Genomic DNA, 22,056 nt, shown 5'->3' on the forward strand with positions numbered 1-22,056 from the left:
CACAGGATAATGAACGAACTGAAAATGAAAAGTTTCAGTATTCAAGAATCCCTTTTGCAAGAAAACACTTCAGAAAACTAGTTTCAAAAGTTTTTTCTACGAAAACACCAAAAAAGATAGCAGAGTAACAAACTGAATTAAGTTTCAGAGTTATCCCACTATAGTTATTGCCTCTTGTCTGTATATTTTTCCGTCCCCTTGAACAGTTTTCAGGCAAGTATTTATAGGAATCGGGTGCTCCCCATGAAGGGTCAGGATTTATTTTGAGGGAGATGGAGGGTCTGGATTTTGAAGGACATGATCGGATGCTTGAGAATTAAAGAGAACCAAAATGAACGGCTGAGATTATTCTTCAGAATATTCGTCCTTTTCTTCTTTCAATCTGACGGTCTCAAATCCTCTTGTCCGGAGCGATCTGAGGGCTAAGAGCGAAAGGCGCTGGTCTTGTCGTCTCCTCTCTTGATCCAAGGGCTCCGGGTTCGTCCTTACAAGTGAAATCAACGGTGGAGATTGGGATGTACAGGACTGTCATGACATACCCTGGCACCTGTCAGCATTACGGGCGATTCTTAGGCTTGCGGTGGAGATCTCGTCTGCCACGCTTTAACTACCTCGGCTCTGATTCTGACGACGGTTATTTGGGATTTGTCTTATTCCTTTTGCCTTCCGATCCCTCCTACGCTCCTATTCCGATCTCTCATGCTGATCTCCCATCTTCCGATCTCTATTATTCCAATCCCTAGAGATCGCCCAAATGTTGTAATCCGATCTTTTGGAAATAAAAGTCAATTATTATCTTATTATTATTGCATTGATTATTTTCCGATCTCTGATGTGTTTATCCGATCTGGTTCCCAACTGATTAACTGATCCGCAATTCGAAACATTTATCTTAATATGTCGATCTCTAATTAGCCGTTCTCTTTATGGAATTTGAGAGACGTGTCAGAACAGCTGGTGAATCCCGTTAACCGATGCATTGCCTGGGACATCGCGAGCATTAAATGCTCGGACGAGTATAAATAGGGGTAGGGGTTAGCCATTTTCTTACTTATGCCATTTTCTGTCTCTCGCAAGCGATTCCAAAACTCTCCCGATTTTCAAGCTCTTCCGACTCCGTTCAAGCTCCGGTAAGGGTTTTAATCCTTCTTTTAGCTTTAAGTTCTTTGTTTTCCTTAAAAATGAGCGGCGCCGAAGGTCAGAGAGCGGCAAGCCCACCTTCCGTCCATGTTTCATGGTCGTCTGATGAAGAAGAGGTGGTCGGGCCGAGCGCACAACCAGAACCTCTTAGGGTCTCCGTTCCAGCTCGGGGGCGGATCGCACCATCAAGGCATGCACCTCCTTCGGGGAGGGAGAATCTTCCTATGGACGAGCTGCCGTCGATCTTGCAAGAATCCGATCTGCAATCGTTTAGCCAGGAGTACAACATTGAGCCCGATTCATATGAACTTATCCGGTGTCACGGCGATCACCGAGCTAATCACTTCTTTGAAGAGAATGACATGGTGATGGTATACGAGGAACAGTTAAAGGCCGGTCTTCGGTTCCCTCTGGACGACTTCTTCAAGGAGGTCATAAAATTTCACCGAGTGTGCATTGCCCAAATTCACCCTAACTCGTGGCGGATCTTGGTAGCCTTCCGAGGCCTGTGCCGAGCTAAGGGAATCAGACCTACGGCTAAGGTGTTCGCCGAACTGCACAGGCTAACTCGCCGAAAGGACGACGAGCACTGGTTCTTTCAGGCGAAGCCTCATTGTGGGCTCTTCACCGACCTGCCCTCCTCCCTTAAGAATTGGAAGAACCGCTTCTTCATTCTGAGGAGCAAAAATCCGACCTGCTTCGAGGACTTCCCCCGTAGCTGGTGGCACCAGGGGCCCTTGATTCCGAAGCGTATTACCCTGAACAAGGAGGAAAGCCTAATAGTGATGGAACTGAAGAATCAAGCTGCCACTCAAAAGTACTCCTGTTTAGATGCGGTGACTGCCGAGCTGCATCATTGGACGATGGAGTTGATCACGGGCGAAAGTCGCGGGCTTCCGCTCTCTGATCTTGGCATCGGTATTTTTCTATTTCTCAGATCTTAGCTCTTAAACTTTTGAAAGGGAGATCGGCAATAAAACTGGTAAGAAAAGATCTAGTGTCAGTTCACTTCGTTTATACTACAACGGGTCGGAGAGATCGGTGAGCGATTTAAAAGACTGGTAAGGATTTGACTGATGTGAGGACTATTGATTCAATTCTTTAAGGAGAGATCGGAAATGACACTGTCTATCAAAGAGGGATCGAAAATGAGGTTAGTTGTCAAAAGGAGACTTAGTACTGGGGTCAGTTTCAAAGTTTTATTGATTTTGGGGATCGGCCAAAATATGGTGTCGACAACGTCCTAAGTCGTGTAGAAAATCCAACAGAGTCTCCCCTATACCTAGGACCTACCCAACCTGCAAAAGGGCTCAAAACACACTTCTATATCCACAATCCATATGTCCACAACTCAATCACATCACACAGCCCCTCCTGGGCCCACCAAATCAATCATCCATCACAACATGTAAAATTTCAATTTAGTCCCTATAATTGACTATTTTTGCAAAAACTGCCCAAATAAGCTCTAAAAATTCTAAAACTTTGCCCCGCGATCCTTAGCAATATTACTAGGCTATTGCAAAAAGAATCATAATTTTCTAAGCTACCACGAATATTTTTTGGATTTTTAATCCTATTTAAGCACTAGAAAATTACGAAAAAGCAAGGTTCGGGTTTACCTTTGCCGATTCCGACTTTGGGGACGCGCTCGGGACGTCTGACAATGGGGGGATAGCCAAAACCTCGATCCAATTTGGAGACTTTTCCGGTAACGGGTCTGTCTGGCCGGAAATTCACAGACCTAGACAACTGTCGAATTTCCGCGAATTGAGGATACCTACACGAAGCCCATAACACGGGGGTTAGTACATAAATTTTTCATAATTTTCTAAGCTCATTTAATGCTCGGAAAAACACTGCGAAATTCCGTGGGACCCACCAAAAAACGGTGTCGAAAAATTTTGAAATTTATATCCCCGCAAAGCTCTCGACGTGTGGAGCGCTCAGGTACTCTCGGTTTTCTCATGGGATTCACGATTTTCGAGAAATCTAGCCCAAAAGTCGAAATGGGCTAAAAACTTCCCGAGCAAAAATTGGACAAACCGCTCGATGGATTTCGGCGTTCTTAGTGTCTATGGAAAGCTCTCACCGAGTAGATGATTTTAGACACAAGACCCGGTCCAATTGGTGGCCGGATCGGCCGGATTTTGGCCGGGGAAGCTGAAACACCGTGCGCGCGAGGGAGGGAGTTCGCGCACGTTTTTCGACCGTTTGGGGCGGCCATTCTTTGGGAGGGTGGGAGGCGGCCGTCGCGAGTGGCAGGGGAGGTGGCAAGGGCAGGAGGAGAGAGAAAAGAGAGAGAGAAGGAAGGGAGGTCGACGCGCGCGGGGAAGGAAAGAAGAAAAAGGAAAAGGCCGGTCCGATCCGGTCCGGTTCGATTCGGCCGGTCCGATTCTAGATACAAAATTTGAATTTTTACTCTGCCTCGGGACCGAAAACGAGGTTCAAAACTTCCGAAAAAAATTTCAGAAAACTCAGAAAAATACGTAGACTCCAAATATATTTTTAGTTTTGCCACGTGGTTTTTAAATTAATTTTTAAAAATCATCATAGTTTATATTTTTGGAAAATCGAACCCGATTTTTAAAATCCGAAAAATCTCAAAAAAATTCCTAAAATTTAAATAAAATTAAAATACCAAAAATGCTCATAAAATTTAAAATTTTGGGGTGTTACATTCTTCCCCCCTTACAGAAAATTCGTCCTCGAATTTTTACACAAGGCAGAATAAAGCACATGATTATACATTGAACAAATAAGGGTACTTGCTACGCATGTCCCGTTCTGACTCCCAGGTGCACTCTTCCACTGACTGACTCCTCCACAAAACCTTAACCATAGGGATCTGTTTGGATCTCAGCTGTCTCACTTGGTAGTCCACTATGGCTACAGGCTGCTCCTCAAATGTCAAGTTCTCTTTTAGCTCTATCACATCCGGCTGTAGTACATGAGAAGGATCTGGAATGTATTTCCTGAGCATGGAGATGTGAAACACGGGATGAACGTGAGAAAGGTTGGGTGGTAGCTCCAACCGGTAAGCAACTGCTCCAACTCTATCCGTAACCTCAAAAGGTCCGATATACCGAGGTGCCAACTTGCCCTTCTTTCCAAATCTCATGACTCCCTTCATCGGAGAAACCTTCAGGAATACATAGTCGCCATCAGCAAACTCCACATCCCTCCGTCCGAGGTCCGCATAACTCTTCCGCCATCAAAGTCGCTTTCAATCGTTCCCTGATTAAAAGAACTACCTCTGAAGTGTACTGCACTAGGTCTACATCATGCACCTTCACTTCTCCCATTTCCGTCCAACACAGAGGAGACCTACACTTTCTTCCATATAGTGCCTCATAGGGTGCCATCCCTATGCTGGAATGGTAACTGTTGTTGTAGGCAAACTCCACTAAAGCTAGTGATCATCCCATTGACCTCCAAAATCCAAAACACTCATGCGAAGCATGTCTTCCGATGTTTGGATTGTCCTTCTGACCGTCCGTCATGTCCGAGGGTGGAAAGCCGTCATCAAGTTCAATCAGTGTGCCAAGTGCCTCCTGCAACTTTCTCTAAAATCGAGAAGTGAACTAGGGTCCTTTGTCAGATATTATGGAATCTTGAACTCAATGCAATCTGACTATTTCTCGAATGTAGAGCCGCGCGTCTTGTGCCGTAATATGTAGTCTTCACAGGTAAGAAGTGAGCTGATTTGGTCAAGCGGTCTACAATTACCCATATCGAATTATATCCTCGCGTGGTACGAGCAACCCAGTCACAAAATCCATGGTGATCATTTCCCACTTCCATTCTGGGATAGGGAGCTCCTGCAGCTTACTGCACGGTCTCCGTGTTCAAACTTCACCTTTTGACAAGTCAAGCACTTGGACACAAAGTCTGCTATGTCTCTCTTCATGCCATTCCACCAATAGCTATTCTTCACATCATGGTACCTCTTGGTGGAACCTGGGTGGACACTGTACAGGGTATAGTGTGCCTCTCGCATGATTTCGTCTTTGAGATTGTCCACATCGGGCACACATATCCTAGAACCTTGCACTAAGGCGCCATCATTGGCAAATCCAAACTCACCACCTTCACTTTGCTGTACTCTTTCTATGATCTTCATCAATTGTTGGTCTCTGTGCTGGGAAACTCTAACTCTGTCTCTCAAGTCCGCCTCACCAAAAATGAGTCGAATACCCTCTCATCTGAAAGATCTAGGATTAAACCTTGATCCATCAACTCATGTACTTTTTGAATCAACGGTCTCTTCTCTGCTAAAAGGTGCGCCAAACTACCAGAAGATTTTTTGCTCAAAGCATCTGCTACAACATTGGCCTTCCCAGGGTGTTACTGGATGATGCAATTATAGTCTTTCAGAAGCTCCATCCATCTCCTCTGTCTCAAGTTTAAATCCCTCTGTTGGAAGATGTACTTCAAACTCTTGTGGTCGGTGTATATCTCGCACCCTTCACCATACAGGTAGTGTCTCCAGATTTTTAGTGCAAAGATTACAGCCGCCATTTCCAAATCATGGGTGGGGTAGTTCTGCTCATGCCTCTTCAGCTGTCTTGAAGCATAAGCCACTACTTTTCCACTCTGCATCAAAACACACCCTAAGCCAACTCTGGAGGCGTCACAGTACACGGTGTATCCTTCACCACTCATAGGTAGTGTCAACACAGGGGCGGTGGTTAGACACTCCTTAAGCTTCTGGAAGCTCTTCTCACAGTCATCTGTCCAAATGAATGGAACATTCTTCCGAGTTAACTTAGTTAGGGGAGCCGCTATCCTGGAAAAATCTTGCACAAAACGCCTATAGTAGCCAGCTAAACCCAGAAAACTTCGCACCTCAGTGACTGTTGTAGGCCTAAGCCAATCAGTTACAGCTTCAATTTTCTTGGGATCCACTTGAATACCTTCTCTTGAAACCACGTGTCCCAAGAATGAGATGCTTTCTAGCCAAAATTCACATTTCGAAAATTTGGCATATAGCTGGTGCTCCCTCAAAGTCTGCAACACCATTCTCAAGTGCCACACGTGTTCTTCCTCGGTCTGAGAGTATACCAAAATGTCATCTATGAATACGATGACAAAACGGTCCAAAAATGGCTTGAACACCCTGTTCATCAAGTCCATGAAGGCTGCTGGTGCATTAGTGAGTCCAAAAGACATCACCAAGAACTCATAATGACCATATCTTGTCCTGAAAGCCGTTTTGGACACGTCCTCATTCCTGATTCTCAATTGATGGTAGCCTGATCGCAGGTCTATTTTGGAAAAGAATCTAGCCCCTTGGAGCTGATCAAACAGATCATCGATCCGAGGAAGTGGATACTTGTTCTTCACAGTCACCTTGTTCAGCTGTCTGTAGTCGATACACAACCTCAATGACCCATCCTTCTTTCTCACAAATAGAACAGGAGTGCCCCAAGGTGAAGTGCTCGGACGTATAAAACCCTTGTCCAAAAGCTCCTGTAGTTGCTCCTTCAGCTCTTTCAATTCTGCTGGTGCCATCCTGTAAGGTGGCATCGATATGGGGTTTGTACCCGGCACAACATCAATGCAAAACTCTATTTCCCTTCCTGGTGGCAACCCTGGAAGCTCCTCTGGGAAGACATCCATAAATTCTCTGACAACAGGAACATTTTCCATGCTGACACCTTCTACAGATGTATCTCTCACCAATGCCAAATACCCTTGGCATCCACGCCTCAACATTTTTCTAGCAATAATTGCTGACACCAAATTATATGGAGCCACGCTCCTGTCACCATCAAAGCTAAACTCTTCCACACCAGGTATGTGGAAATACACCTTTTTATTCCTGCAGTCTAAAGTGGCATAATGAGTTGCCAACTAATCCATCCCCAAGATTACATCGAAATCCATTACTGGTAAAGGAACCAAGTCTGCTGGGAGGATCTTTCCATCCACTACTACTGGGCTACCCGGAAAAATCATATCTACATCTATGTTGTCGCTAAGTGGGGTAGCTACTGACAAAGGGCACTCTAAAGTTGTAGGGTTTCTACTCAACCTCATGGCAAACACAGGGGAGACAAATGAGTGCGTAGCACCCGGATCAATCAAAACACGAGCCTCATAAGAACAGACCAGATGAATACCTGCCACAACTGCATTTTAAGCTTGAGCATCCTGGTGGGTCAGGGTGAAAACCCGAGCTTGACCCCTACCCTGAGTGGCGCGTAACACGACCGACTTCTACCTCTGACCGCCTCCAAATCCACGCCCTTGTCCTCGGCCTGTTGGCCACTAAACCGATCGCCGCCATGTTGGAAGTACCGGATACAATCGCGAGGAACATTTGCAATGAGAACCCTGTGACCCCATCTCGTGGCTCATCAAAACGGCATACTCTAGCAAAGTGACACGGTTGGCCTGACCTGAAGCATACTCATGATCGCATCTAACAAGGTACTTAATGTCCTCTTTCTCACTGTGCACAAGGTGCCGTGGAGGATCTGAACTGCACCAGCTGCTGTACTTCGAATCGTGACCACCGCCGATCCGTACCACAGTGCGAATCCTCGAGGCTTGTGTCTAAAACCACTCTTCGTGTTCCTACTTTGTCCGCTGTAATTACTCTGGCCACCACTGTCTGGAGGACCCATGGAAGGAACACCTGAGGAACCCTCTGCTCTGTTTTTCTTTGCCCTTCCACTGTCATCCACAGCATAGCTAATCTCTATCTGTCTAGCTCGATCAACTACCACATCAAAAGACTGATCAGACATCATGGCCAGGTTTGCATACCTCCTGTCCAGCCCCTTTAGGAATCTCTTCACCTTCATAGTTTCTGTAGGTACTGCTGTAGGGGCATACCTGCCGCTTCTAGAAATTCTGTAGCATACTCATCTACAGACCTGCCATTCTGTCTTAAGGCCTTAAAGGCCCACTGCTTTTGATCCCTGAAGCTTTCTGGCACAAACCGATTGATAAAAAGTTCCACAAACTGAGCCCATGTCAAACCCTCCATCCGGGGTAACACGTAGTCATTCATCCATTGTCTAGGCATAGGCCCCATGACATCTTTGCATACACTCTATCGCCTTCTATCACCAATCAGATTGCTCTGCTCATCTGCGAGAATCCAAAAACCGATATGCATCGTCTGACACATCATAAGTACCAGGCACCAACGTCTTAAAATTGATGATCTGTTTGTAAGGTTCTCCTCTTGGTGCGGTGGACTGCTGCTGCTGTGGAGGGTGGACCATATATTGTGCCATCATATCGATGGTTCTCTGCAACCCAGCGAGAGTAGCTGCCATGGGGTCCATGGGACCCTGTGTCATAAAGGACTGATCTGTCGGGGTGGCTGCTCCTACTTGAGCGACTCTAGGCCTCCTACCTCGCCTCCTGGCGGGCCCCTCATCCTATCCGACACCTCGTCCAAGCACATCCGGTTCTCGTGCGATGGCGGCTCTCACCTTCTACGCATTTCCCTGAAATTCAGCAGCATTAGCCCACAAAATTCAAAACTGCACATTACATAGCTCTATAGACTCATGTTTACACACAATATATAAAGCAGAAACTAGAAGCAAAGATGACAATGCAAGACGAATATGGACCCTATTTTTCCGCATGTGACTCCTAGTAGACTCTTCCCAACACTTAGACAATTTTTCCCTAAGAATCTGGAGCCTAAGCTCTGATACCACATTTGTCACGACCCAACCTATGGGCCGGACCGGCACTAGGACCTGGACCAGCCTAAAGCCCCCGAGGCCCGTAGTAAGCCTAACTATTCACTTAACCCAACTCTAAGGCCCATCTGGGCCCAATATCAAGAAATCAACCGGATAGAGTCCGGCCATAAAATGAACCTACCAACGGGGAGTTTTTGACTCACCCGACCTGTAAACACAGTAAATACTCAATTGGGGAGCTCAGCTCACCCTCCACATACTCATGTCATCATAAAAACATATGGGAGCTCAGCTCCCTCATCCAGTCCATCAAACATACATATCATTATATGTTTACAGGTCCAACATGATAATAATATTACAGACCAAAATCAAATAAATACTTCTAACACATGCGGAAATTCTAGGAGTTAATAAAATTATACAAACATTGATAAACCACCTGCGAGGGAAGAAAGCAGGTTAACCTCAAAAATATCCTCCTGTGGCTTGGAAAAATATTGAACAGGAGTGAGCATTCGACTCAGAGAGTAAAATATCAATTTTAACCATAATCTCTATAACTATCTAAAACTAATGCACCCTGTAGAGTGAAATGCAACATCAACAACATTTTCACATCATAACATCAAAAAGGTAATTTGGAGCACTCACACACCCTGTAGTATCAGTCATAATATATGGGAGCTGATCCCCTATACAGCTCTCTTAAATCCAACCTGGTGCCAGCGAAGAACTCAAGCCGGACTTTCGCTTAATAAACCAAATCGAGGGTCCCAGCGAAGAACTCAAGCCGTGACTACCCCTCGAAGGATCGGGTCCCAGCGAAGAACTCAAGCCGTGACTACCCGTCCTATCCATAGTCCACACCACATCACACGCACGCCAACGCACACACTGCTCCAAATTACCACAACAACATCCATGGCACTTTAACAGTTATCAATGCAACATAAATAGTGCCTAGAGTTTAACTACATAAATATATGCATATAAGTGATGCATGGGCATGCTTGAACATATAATAATAGTGAAATTACAATTAAAATTAATATTTTACTCACGACTTGGACGATGGTCACCGAGGCGGCGGCGGAGGAAGAAGGTCATCGGCTCACTGACAATTTTATTACAATCATTTAATAAATTTGACTCAAGATACAAACAAAGAAAAGACCAATACGTCCTAAGTCGTGCGAAAATTCGGCGAGTCTCTATACCTAGGACCTACCCAACCGCAAAAAGGGCTCAAAACACACTTCTATATTCAAAATCCATATGTCCACAACTCAATCACATCACACAGCCCCTCCTGGGCCCACCAAATCAATCATCCATCACAACATGTAAAATTTCAATTTAGTCCCTATAATTGATAATTTTTGCAAAAACTACCCAAATAAGCTCTAAAAATTCTAAAACTTTGCCCCGCGGTCCTTAGCAATATTACTAGGCTATTGCAAAAAGAATCATAATTTTCTAAGCTACCACGAATATTTTATGAATTTTTAATCCTATTTAAGCACTAGAAAATTACGAAAAAGGAAGGTTCGGGTTTACCTTTGCCGATTCCGACTTTGGGGACGCGCTCAGGACGTCTGACAATGGGGGGATAGCCAAAACCTCGATCCAATTCGGAGACTTTTTCGGTAACGGGTCTATCTGACCGAAAATTCACAGACCCAGACAACTGTCGATTTTCCGCGAATTGAGGATACCTACACGAAGCCCATAACACGGGGGTTAGTACATAAATTTTTTAGAATTTTCTAAGCTCATTTAATGCTCGGAAAAACACTGCGAAGTTCTGTGGGACCCACCGAAAAACGGTGTCGAAAAATTTTGAAATTTATATCCCCGTGAAGCTCTCGACGTGTGGAGCGCTCTGGCACTCTCGGTTTTCTCGTGGGATTCACAGTTTTCGAGAAATCTAGCCCAAAAGTCGAAATGGACTAAAAACTTCCCGAGCAAAAATTGGACAAACCGCTCGATGGATTTCGGCGTTCTTGGTGTCTATGGAAAGCTCTCGCCGAGTAGATGATTTTAGACACAAGACCCGGTCCAATTGGTGGCCGGATCGGCCGGATTTTGGCCGGGAAGCCGCGCCAGCGCGAGGGAGGGAGTTCGCGCGTTTTTGCGTTTAGCGGCTACGGGCCGGGAGGCTGGGAGGCGCGCTGGCCTGAGGTGGTGGCCAGGCGTGGAGGAGAGAGAAAAGAGAGAGAGAAGGAAGAGAGGTCGACGCGCGCGGAGAAGGAAAGAAGAAAAAGGAAAAGGCCGGTCCGATTCGACCGGTCCGATCCGGTCCGGTTCGATTCGGCCGGTCCGATTCAAGATATAAAATTTCGAATTTTTACTCTGCCTCGGGACCGAAAACGAGGTCCAAAAATTCCGAAAAAAATTTCAGAAAACTCAGAAAAATACGTAGACTCCAAATATATTTTTAGTTTTGCCACGTGGTTTTTAAATTAATTTTTAAAAATCATCAAATTTTATATTTTCGAAAAATCGAACCCAATTTTTAAAATCCGAAAAATCTCAAAAAAATTCCTAAAATTTAAATAAAATTAAAATACCAAAAATACTCATAAAATTTAAAATTTTGGAGTGTTATAGAAAAACCAATCGGTTCAAGTCAAATCGAATTGAAATAGAGTGGTGATTTATTTTTTATTCATTTTGATTCGGTTCAATTTCTAAAATATGATAATTCGATTAATTTGATTTTCATGATTCAGTTGGTTCTGTTTAGTTTAAACTAAATGCTCAACCTCGAAAGTGAGTATACAAATGTGGGGATTTTCATGACCAAGGAACGAATTCCAGACTACAAATTTTGATTACCACAAAAAATAATTGCAAAATGCCATTCTAAAACGATAGAAAAGATTGAAAGAAACAAGTTTAGCTTTCGCTCTCTTTCTGTCTAATTCTTTAGATAGAGAAAGGCTCTCTATTTTGGTTTTTCTTTTTGCTCTCTAGGAGCTTGTAACTGGCCCTCCCCTACCCAGAACCTCCTTTCCTTGCCTGTAGTGGGTCTTCACCCTCCCCATTATTTGGGTGAGATGTATATATTTGTTTTGGTTTTAGTTTTTGCAAGCAGGTCTTAAAGATAATATGTGATGATGTATGGCTAGGCGACCTGCTCTGTTTTGAGTTTCTGTGTAGTCGAGTGATGGTGCTTTCTGTGGCCGCGTGAAGTTCTAGGAGTCAGCTTTTAATGTGGTTCCTGCTGGGTTAATCGTTCAACCAGAGGTGCCTGTTGGGTCGGATCTGTCCCTGTTGGGTTTTCACGACCTCTAGTGTTTACAGCTAACGTTGCCTTGGCTTTACATGTGGTTAATGCCCCTAATTTTATTGGGTTTTGTCCTATCTGTCGTCCAATAAAAAAAAAAAAAAAAAAAATTGAAAGAAATATTCAACTGAGTTGAAAAAGAGATCACCTGCAAATGAAATTCATTTCAAATTTTTTTCCCTTCCATTTCCCTCATCCATCTATCACTGAACCCAACAACTGCTTGCAATAATAAGAAAAAAAGTTAATTCTTATATCAATTCATTATATCCATGGAGTTGATAAAAAAAAATAATAATAATAATAACAATTCATTATAATGATGGAAATACAATACATTATTACCAAACTTATATGACCATATAAAATTTCATATTAAAATACTTTAGAAATTAATAAAATACTTTAATTTTGTGCATTTGATTTTTTTTTTTTTCCACTTAGGTCAAGAGTCTATTGCAAAGACTGGACCCCACACCCTTCTGATGGGTGCACACGTTAGGCTTGTTGACGCAAAGACTAAGAAAAGTTGAATCTAGTGTATGGTTTTAAAATTTATAAATTTCTTTTATTCATTTAATTTTGACTAATTATTAATTGTATTATATAAATTGAACCTTTATGATTAAAAAATAATTTTGACATTATTGAATTAAATATTATTAATTTAAAATATTAAAATTTACGTTATTAAACAAATAAAATCAGTTTCATGATTTGAATCTATAAATTTAGATTAAATATTTTATTTAGGAGATTTAAATAATATAAATATAAATCTCAATAAAATCTAAGATAAATATAAAAATAAAAAAAAAAGAATTTGAAATAATAATTGGAAAAAAATTGTGAATACTAACCATCATTTTAAATTTAATTCTTTTTATTAATTAAATAAGATATTTTTAAATTTTAAATTTAAATCTATAAATTCAAACGCAATTTTTATTTTTTATATTTATATCTTTAAATAAATAATCAGTGTATTTAAGTTAGAAATTAAAATGGAAAGCCTGAAAATGAGTCAGTCTTACGCACTTACCCTCCCAACTTTCTTCACCCCGTCACTTCCATGCATTTTCCTCCTAACCAATCAACATCTTCTTCTCTTGGAAAAACCAACCAAATTATTTCTTTCTAAATCGGTCATCACCACTGTCAAAATTTCCACTTTGCAATTCTTCTTCTAAAATTCTCAATCCTGAATTCAATCATCTAATCAAATTGACCAAAAACCAAGTAATAGCACAAAAAAGGCTTGAACCCAGAAACCATGTTCCCCAAAGCCACCGAAATGACCTCCACCAAAGCGATAATCTCCGCCGCTGCCTCCGCTGCTGCCACAGTCATGCTCCTTCGCTCTGTGGCTAACGACTTTATTCCAAAGGAGCTTCGACAATATGTTTACTTCAAACTCATAACCCTTATTAACTCTTTCTCCTCGGAACTAACCTTAGTGATTGAAGAATATGATAATCTTAACCAGAACCATCTCTTCACAGCTGCACAGCTCTATCTTCAGCCCATAATTCCTCCCAACACGCAGAGACTCAAAATTTCATTACCCAAGAAAGAGAATAACATTTCTATGTCCTTAGAGCAAAACCAAGAAATCATCGATACCTTTAATGGGGTTAACGTGAAGTGGAAGTTTATTTCGAGAGAAGAACGAGTGAAGTATGTCCCAAGCCCTGATCTCTATAGCACTATGCCTGTAAACGAGCGCAGGTTCTTTGAGTTGAGCTTCCACAATAAGCACAAGAACATGGTTCTTGACGCTTATATAAAGCATGTAATCAAGAAATCGAAAGAAATCGAAGACGAGAAAAGGACATTGAAGCTCTTTACATTAAGCCTGGACAGGATGACAGGGAGGAGAGGAGATGCATGGCAATCTGTGAACCTTGATCATCCTGCTACCTTTGATACGTTGGCCATGGAGATAGAAGAGAAGAGGATGATCATGGAGGACCTTGAAAGGTTTGTGAAGAGGAAGGAGTTCTATAGGAAAGTGGGTAAGGCTTGGAAACGTGGGTACTTGCTGTTTGGGCCACCAGGGACTGGGAAATCAAGCTTGATTGCTGCCATGGCAAATTTTCTCAAGTTCGATATTTATGACTTGGAGTTGACTGATCTTAGGACTAATTCTGAGCTGAGAAAGTTGTTGATTTCGACTGGGAATAAGTCCATACTTGTGGTGGAGGACATTGATTGTTCCATTGATTTGCAAAATAGGATTGCAGAAGCCAGAGCTCTTAATCCTCGATCTAATCGAGGTTATAATCCAGAAAATCAGGTGAAGTTACTAATCTTTTGTTTCTGTTTTGATGGTGTTAATATTCTTGATTGAGACAAAAGTCTAGTTGGTCTGCAAATACATTTTGATTATGAATTGTTATTTTCAGAGGATTCTTGCGGTTGAAAAGAACAATAATAATAGTGAAAGTGATGACTTACTTTCTAGGATCCAAAAGCAAAAAGACTAAAAGCAGAAAGAATCTTAAAGAATGAACCTGTTGGTTCTCCACTCTATTGGCTTCTCTATGATGAGTAAGATCAATAATGTTATAGAATCCTGCAGGAGCAGGACAGTGAGTAAAGGGCATGCCTTGCCTTTACACCGAAAAGTTGGATGACCGACTTCTATTTTAAGCATTGATGGATTGGTTCAGGCCACATCTTGAAATATAGCTGAAAAGAACACACAATCAAGGACTTCCATCTAATGTAATTCAATTTGTTGTTTTCACGGGTTTGGTAAATCTGAAAGGCAGATGTATATTGTATCAGGTTCAGGTGACACTATCAGGATTGCTGAACTTCGTGGATGGATTGTGGTCAAGCTGTGGGGATGAAAGAATCATAGTTTTCACTACCAATCACAAAGAAAAGCTTGACCCTGCCCTGTTGCGCCCCGGTCGAATGGATATGCACATCCACATGTCTTACTGCAGTCCATGTGGATTCAAAATGCTGGCATCCAATTACCTGGGGATTACATATCACCCACTTTTCTTACAGGTAGAAGAATTGATAGGTACAACTAAGGTTACTCCTGCAGAAGTAGCCGAGGAGCTAATGAAAAGTGAGGAACCTGACATTGCCTTGAGAGGTCTGATTGTGTTCCTGGAGCGCAAGAAGATAGAGGATGAAGAAAGGAAGAAGAGAGAAGAAGAAGAAGAGAGGAAGAAGAGAGAGAGTGATGAAAACAAAGCAACAAATGAAGAATCAGGAATAAAAGAAGCAGAAGTTTCACAAATGCAAAAGATGAGCAATGGTGATATTAAGAAAAAAGAGTAGATATGAGAATTAATCAGGAACAAATAAAATATTGAAATGCTTTAGAATTTCAATTTTGTGGATTTGGGAGGGCACTGAACTGAATGAATGGCTGTCATAGTTGCAAGTAATATAATTTTATAACTTGTTTGTAGAAAAATTATGGTGATGAGAATGTTCAAAATCCTTTTATTCTGGTCCAAATCGAATGGTTTGTATTCAACTCTCAATCTGTGAAAAACAATCTCTCATGTGAAGTGTTCATATGTTCTAACAGCATGAAATAATTTTTCTTACGGGAAAAGAGTTTTTAAAAGACTGTTAGAAAAGGGATTCAACAACTTTAGAAAAATATTAAAAAATTTCCTCTTCCATGTTTACCATAATAACTGCGCAAGTTGATCATGAAATAAAACAGAATACTGTCATATATGAAAGTTCACCGGTCCAAATTCCAATCCATTCCAAAAACAATACTATAGCAATTGTGGTAATAAAGTGATATTTCCCAAGCGATAATGGAAAATGAAGCTTGTACAGCAAGAAAATACTGACATCCTAAATCACCTTAGAACCACCAACTCTGCGGAACTAAAGGATTCTCACTAAATAGGTATATTCAACTACCAAATTTTTATTTTACTTGCCAACACCGAACAAGGTAAGCCTTGAATAGTTGTGCCTGAAACATTACAGAAAACAGACCTTCAGCTCATAAAATTCCCTAACAATGCATATCATTACTTTACCCAAACACAAATCAAACCAGAGAACAGGGCACTATATATTTCAAATCACAAATATATATATATATATATATATATATATATATATATATATATAGCATGTGACATAATGGAGAGAGTATGAAAAAAGCATATAGAACAAATCATCATTTGTAAAAGGTGAGATGGTGGCAAAAACACATACCTGCCTCAAACTACAAGCAAATATTGCCTAGGACAAACCAGAATGTTTGAGTTCACTAACGTTTAAAGGAGGTTTACACTGCCATTTTCATTTCAATTTTGTGGTGAGGATCATAACCTATCAATTTGAAATCAGCTGCCATAAAAGAATCTATGTTCTTCTTCTCAGGATTAATCTTCAAAATCTGCATAAAATACTAGTAAGAGAACACAAAGAATATAGGAAAATGCAGAGAACAATACAACAATACTTCCAAAATGGTAACTGTAAAATTTAATCAACCTAAATTGCTTCCATTGTACTAACCGGAAACGGTTTTGGCAGTTTTTGAAGCTGTTCCTGGAGAGGCCTAACATGAGTGCTATAAACATGAGCATCCCCAAACACATGGACAAAATCACCCGGAGCAAGATCTATTCAAAACAAAAGATAATTGAATACAAATTTTTAAACATATATAATCATGATAAAAAGGCAATTGCAGACCACTAAACAATCTTTCTTTCAATCAGTGCTAGTCCCCTAAGGCCCAACATCATGGTTATAAATATCTAGTTCTTAACCAATTTATTCGTTATGATGCCCCCTTATAGCAATATTAGGACCCTGTTGGCCTGTTATACAAAAGAAGGCATAGAAGGAAGCCAGGTAGTAGCCAGAATTTTAACGGTGCACAGTTATACTAGAGATATCAAGGAATAGGAAAAGACTGTGGTAGAGATTGTTAATGGCAGTCAGTATTGGCAGGAAAAGTTCAAGTGTACCAGCTGGAATTTAGCTGAACAAGCTGTATAAATACAGCAAAGGAAACTGTAATGAGGCATTCCTGAAATATCAAGAAACATAATAGTTCTACTCTACTCTCTTCTATCTGAATCTTATTTCCTCTCTTCTTCCATTTTCCTTCCTTTTCTTAATAATTGTCTCGCAACAGAGCTGTTTGGGTTCCTAAACCCCAACAGACCCTCTGCAAGAACAATTACCACTAAATGGAATGTGTTAGAGTCCAAAAACTTGTATAGGCATCTGCACCACAAGCTAAACATAATTTACCACCAGATGCAGCATCATAGTACTCTTTTCACCCACTAGTTTTGTCATTTTACCAGACTAGAGTAGACCATCTAATATTAATCAGTCTACCAGTCAAAGAACTACAAAATCTTATCTGCATAGTTTCATCAACTTCAGTAGGCAGTAGGCACCAGTATATTACTACCTTCAGAAATCATATGGCACCAAAAGACTCTTTTGACTCGTTAATTATCAGATCATATGCCTAAATGTTCATAACTAAACATTAACAATTCTTAAAACTCAACAAGTAGCATATTAGTTAATGGTTTTAAGATTTCTCAGAGAATACATACTACAAACGTGAGCAATCATGCATGTAAGGAGGGCATAAGATGCAATGTTGAATGGCACACCCAGGCCCATGTCAGCAGATCGCTGATACATTTGACAGGACAATTCCCCATTGGCTACATAGAACTGCAAAATAAAATATCCAGATTAATCAAAAGCAAAGGAAATCATGAAAGACACGTGGGCTAATTACTAACTTGAGCAAACATGTGGCAAGGGAAGTGCCATCAATTTGAGATCAGAAGGATTCCAAGCTGAAAGTATAATCCGGCGATCATCTGGATTATTCTTGATCTTGTCGATAACATCTAACAACTGATCAAATCCTTGGCCAGTGTAGTCAGCATGCATGTTAGTATACCTGGCAAGTGCAACTCATGTAAGAAAAAGGAATGTAGAAAGAACTCCCCCACTGATAAATCCACCAGTAAACCTAGGTAAAGAAATCAATGAACCTAGCTCCGAAGTGTCTCCACTGGAATCCATAAACAGGTCCCAAGTCACCCTCCTCTCTGTCCTTCAACCCAATACTGAAATTGCGAATACAAATATCATTCAAAAAACTGCATGATGAATAAAAAAAAAATATTGATAGTCAGTACTCACTTATCAAGGTAATCTCTGGATGCATTGCCATCCCATATATGAATGCCCTTATCCTGAAGGACCTGTGCAGCAAAATTTAAAAATGCAGGTTACATCATTTTGTTCTTGTATCTACGCCTCAAAGGCTCATTACAGAAACCTCATGCCAATGAGTAAAATTCATTTGGCGTGCCAAGTTATTTGAAAGAACAGATACTTAGATGGATATTTTTCATAAGGAAAAAAAAAAAAAAAAAACCTTGCAAATATCAAAAGATCACGACCTTGCAACCATACAATTCCTACATGAAAATTAAAAAAAAAAAAAAAAAAAATCTAAACCTGATATTCTGAAGAAATATGGGAAGAACTGAGACTCTCGTGATTTAGAAACAAATAAGTGCGTATTATGCAAGACACAAGAACGTCAAAGAAGTACATATATGAAATGTTCAATTATGCTATCATTACCTTGGCATTCGTTGAACCGCTAATGAACCACAGGAGTTCTTCGACAACCCCTCGCCAGAATACTTTCTACAAACCAATGACACAAACATGAAATATATGAAAGGGATTTTGTCATCTTGCAAAATTGACCTTGTGTTGAATCTTGAACCAATCTAACTTATAGGAGGGAAAAGGGTATGCATACAGAAGAATTAATTCAGTTGCAGCAATTATAACAAATAATTTAAACATGCCTTCGTTGTAAGAAGTGGAAAAGTTTTGCGAAGATTGAACCGCATCTGTAAATGAAATTCAAAAAAAGAAATCCATTCACATCCATCAGTAATTAAGAGGAAAAATTGTACATTAAAATGGAACCATAATTTCAGAATCAACGGTAGAGATAACCATAAATAGTTAATGATTCATATTACCTGGCAACCAAATTTTGACAAAGTACCAGTTCCAGTTCTGTCATCCTTCAAATTGCCATCTGAGATGATATCTTGAACAAGTCTAAGATACAACAACTCCTCATGCCTCTCAAAAACCATCTTAGGAAGGAAAGAGAACTTCTTTACCTCAAGCTTACTGTTTTCTGAACCACTATCAGGGCTCAGACCATTATTTTGGCCATGGGATTCAATTGCAGAACTCCTCACTCGAACATATGTTGCAAAGGAATATCGTATGCTGTTTTCCACCATGGGAAAGGATGAGTACCAAGGTTGAAAGACAGTAGAATCAATTGTTGGGATAAAAGTATCGCAATCAATGTTTGTCTCAATTTCTGTAATGTGGATAGCATCACATCCAGGTGCATTGAGAGCTTCCCTGTAGTAGAAGATAAATGAAATTATAGGCGAAAGTAGAAACAAAGAAGAGTTAACCCATTAAGTGGAGGGACAGCAAGTACAACCTTAATATTTGGCCACCTCCTATTACAAAGACTTTCTCAATTGACAGACAATAAGGAGATGCAGCCAATAATTCCAAAGCAGAACTCAGGCTTCCACACATCACAACATTCTCAGCAGTAGCAATATCAAAACTCCCAGAACGAGTCAGAACAACATTAAGTCGACCAGGCAAAGGTCGATGCTCAAGCGAATACTTTCCCATGTTTTTCTACCCATTATAACAGCATTCTTTTTCCCAGAATCAGAAGTAGTCAGAGTAACATCCTTGAAGAACTTGAGATCAGAAGGTAACCTCCATGGTAGCTTGCCATCCTTTCCGATACCCATATCCCTAGTTGCAGCCACAACAACTTGATAAGTTCTTTGTGGAGCAGGCTGTATATTGGCATTGCCATTGGAAAGGTTTGCCTTGGATTCACCAGCCATGATTGAAAAGAAAGCCTGGCAGAAACTTCTTGATGATGCCACAGAACTAACACTGCACACCCAACTTTTGTGGAAGTGCAGTAGAAGCTGAAATAGGTAAAAACAAACAAATAAATAAATAACTTCTCAACATATATGCAAAAGACAGCACATCCAAGACCACGACCCACCTATCTATACAAGATGGGGCCATGGGAGGAAAATGTCACACTTGAATTTGATTGAAGTGGTAAACTTCACAAGCCAATCCCTCAGGAAAAAAAAATAATAATAATCTTTAAAATATATGGATAAAATATGCCAAAACAGTTAAGCTTCTCAGCCAACATTCTATCACGTAAACTAAACAAGCTAAAGAAAAAAAAACCAGGATTCTAGCAGCACACATCATCTTGTGATGAAAAAGAGTAGCTCCCCAGATAACCTCAAAAAGTGTAGGTACCATATAAAATCTTTGTCTTGGCATTCCAAAAAGTACTAGGTATCATATAAAATATTTGTCTTGGCATTCCAAAAAGTAGAAAATCGAACACTCACCTTTAGCTACTCCATACAATATAATGGCAAACCAAAATTCTTACCAAAATCAAAACAGTTCCTGAACGTTTCTACCCATAGTAACAAGAACAACAAAAAGCTAAAAAATTAAAGAGATTACGAAAAAGAAAAATTCGAATTTTCACACGATCTTCACTTCAATAAAACAAAACTTTAAAAATAAGGAAGAAACATGATATATTCCAAAAGAAAAAAAAATTCAAAAAATGCAGTAGAGAAACTCACCGATCTGAGACTAAATCGAGAAATATTGAAATCAGAAAACGTCCAAAATCAGTTTGAAGACGATCTGGGCAAGTGTGGAGCAATCTTCACCTCGTAAAATTAGGGTTTGGGTGATAAAAAAGAGAGAGGATTGTGAGATAAGAGTAAAGTAGAGCAGAGTAAAGAGTAGAAGCGTGAAAAGGGAAAGAGAAATGCAAGAGAAGAGGGAGTAAACGGAGGTTTCTTCGCTTTCAATCTGCTGCCTTCTTTTCTTTTTCAAACAGACAGAGGAAAGCGAGGAGAAGTAAAAGAAAATCCAAAAGCACGGTTTACGCGGAGTACCGCCAAAGTGAGGAGGAGGAGAAGCATGTTATGTGATGCACACACGTGTGAGTTTATTTATTTTAATTAATTTTCAAATTAGTATAAATGATAATAAATTATTGGATGTGTTCGGTTTACGTGTGTGTAACAACATGAATATCATTTTTTTTTATTTAAATTCTTTTTATTTTGTAAAAAATAATTTTTTATAAAAATATTTTTTATCATTTAATTAAAATATTAAAATAATTATATGCATTTATATTATATATATAAATATTTTTATATTTTAATAAATTTATTAAATTTTAAAAAATAATTTTTTTTTGCAAAAAATAAATTATTTTCTTAAAAATAATATTTTTTATTTACAATTTTCTAAATGTTTTAAAAACTAAAAAAAATGTGAAAAACAAACAGAGCTTAATGTTCAACTAGTATTGCTATTTTTTTAATTCGAAATGTATCCTATAATTTGCTATAAATGCCTTTGTATTCTCCGTATTCACTGTCAAGTCTTCACCTACCAACATATTTCTATTTAAAAGTTCAGCCTCATGAGAAGACAAAATTTGTGATTACACCCTTATCTCACGTATACTTTTATCAATTTTAATAATAATAATAATAATAATAATAATAATAATAATAATAATTTATTATTTAGAAATACAGAAACTATCAAATAATTAAGAGATGAACTATAATTTATATATCTATATATAGAAAGATATTTTCAAAATTTTAATAGATATATTCTCTTTTATGATATTGTGACGTGATTAATATATAGCATTCTCCTTTATAATATTATCATATAAAATTTTTAATTATATATAAATTATAAATTATTTAATAGTTACTCAATTAATATTATAATAAATTATTATTATTATAAAGTAATATA

General features: G+C 39.7%; 2 protein-coding genes across 2 annotated transcripts; one reads left to right on the plus strand and one right to left on the minus strand.

Annotated features, from left to right (window-relative positions):
• The first annotated feature begins 13,127 nt into the window (after positions 1–13,127).
• On the plus strand, positions 13,128–15,588 carry LOC110645155 (AAA-ATPase At3g50940). The gene is made up of 2 exons (XM_021798205.2): positions 13,128–14,401; positions 14,896–15,588. The coding sequence occupies exons 1-2, from the start codon at positions 13,379–13,381 to the stop codon at positions 15,403–15,405; spliced, it is 1,533 nt and encodes a 510-aa protein (XP_021653897.2). The 5' UTR covers positions 13,128–13,378; the 3' UTR covers positions 15,406–15,588.
• A 201-nt stretch (positions 15,589–15,789) lies between these two features.
• Positions 15,790–21,179, minus strand: LOC110645146 (bifunctional dihydrofolate reductase-thymidylate synthase). Its single transcript, XM_021798196.2, is given in 14 exon segments — positions 15,790–16,066; positions 16,315–16,498; positions 16,621–16,727; positions 17,685–17,808; positions 17,880–17,901; positions 17,903–18,043; positions 18,138–18,212; positions 18,289–18,350; positions 18,739–18,804; positions 18,972–19,016; positions 19,152–19,551; positions 19,637–19,826; positions 19,829–20,150; positions 20,847–21,179. Coding segments are annotated over 12 exon segments (1,578 nt in total). The 5' UTR covers positions 20,064–20,150; positions 20,847–21,179; the 3' UTR covers positions 15,790–16,066; positions 16,315–16,387.
• Between the last annotated feature and the right edge of the window lie 877 nt (positions 21,180–22,056).

The sequence above is a fragment of the Hevea brasiliensis genome, unplaced genomic scaffold (genome assembly GCF_030052815.1).
Source record: "Hevea brasiliensis isolate MT/VB/25A 57/8 unplaced genomic scaffold, ASM3005281v1 Scaf372, whole genome shotgun sequence".
NCBI classification, from domain to species: domain Eukaryota; kingdom Viridiplantae; phylum Streptophyta; class Magnoliopsida; order Malpighiales; family Euphorbiaceae; genus Hevea; species Hevea brasiliensis.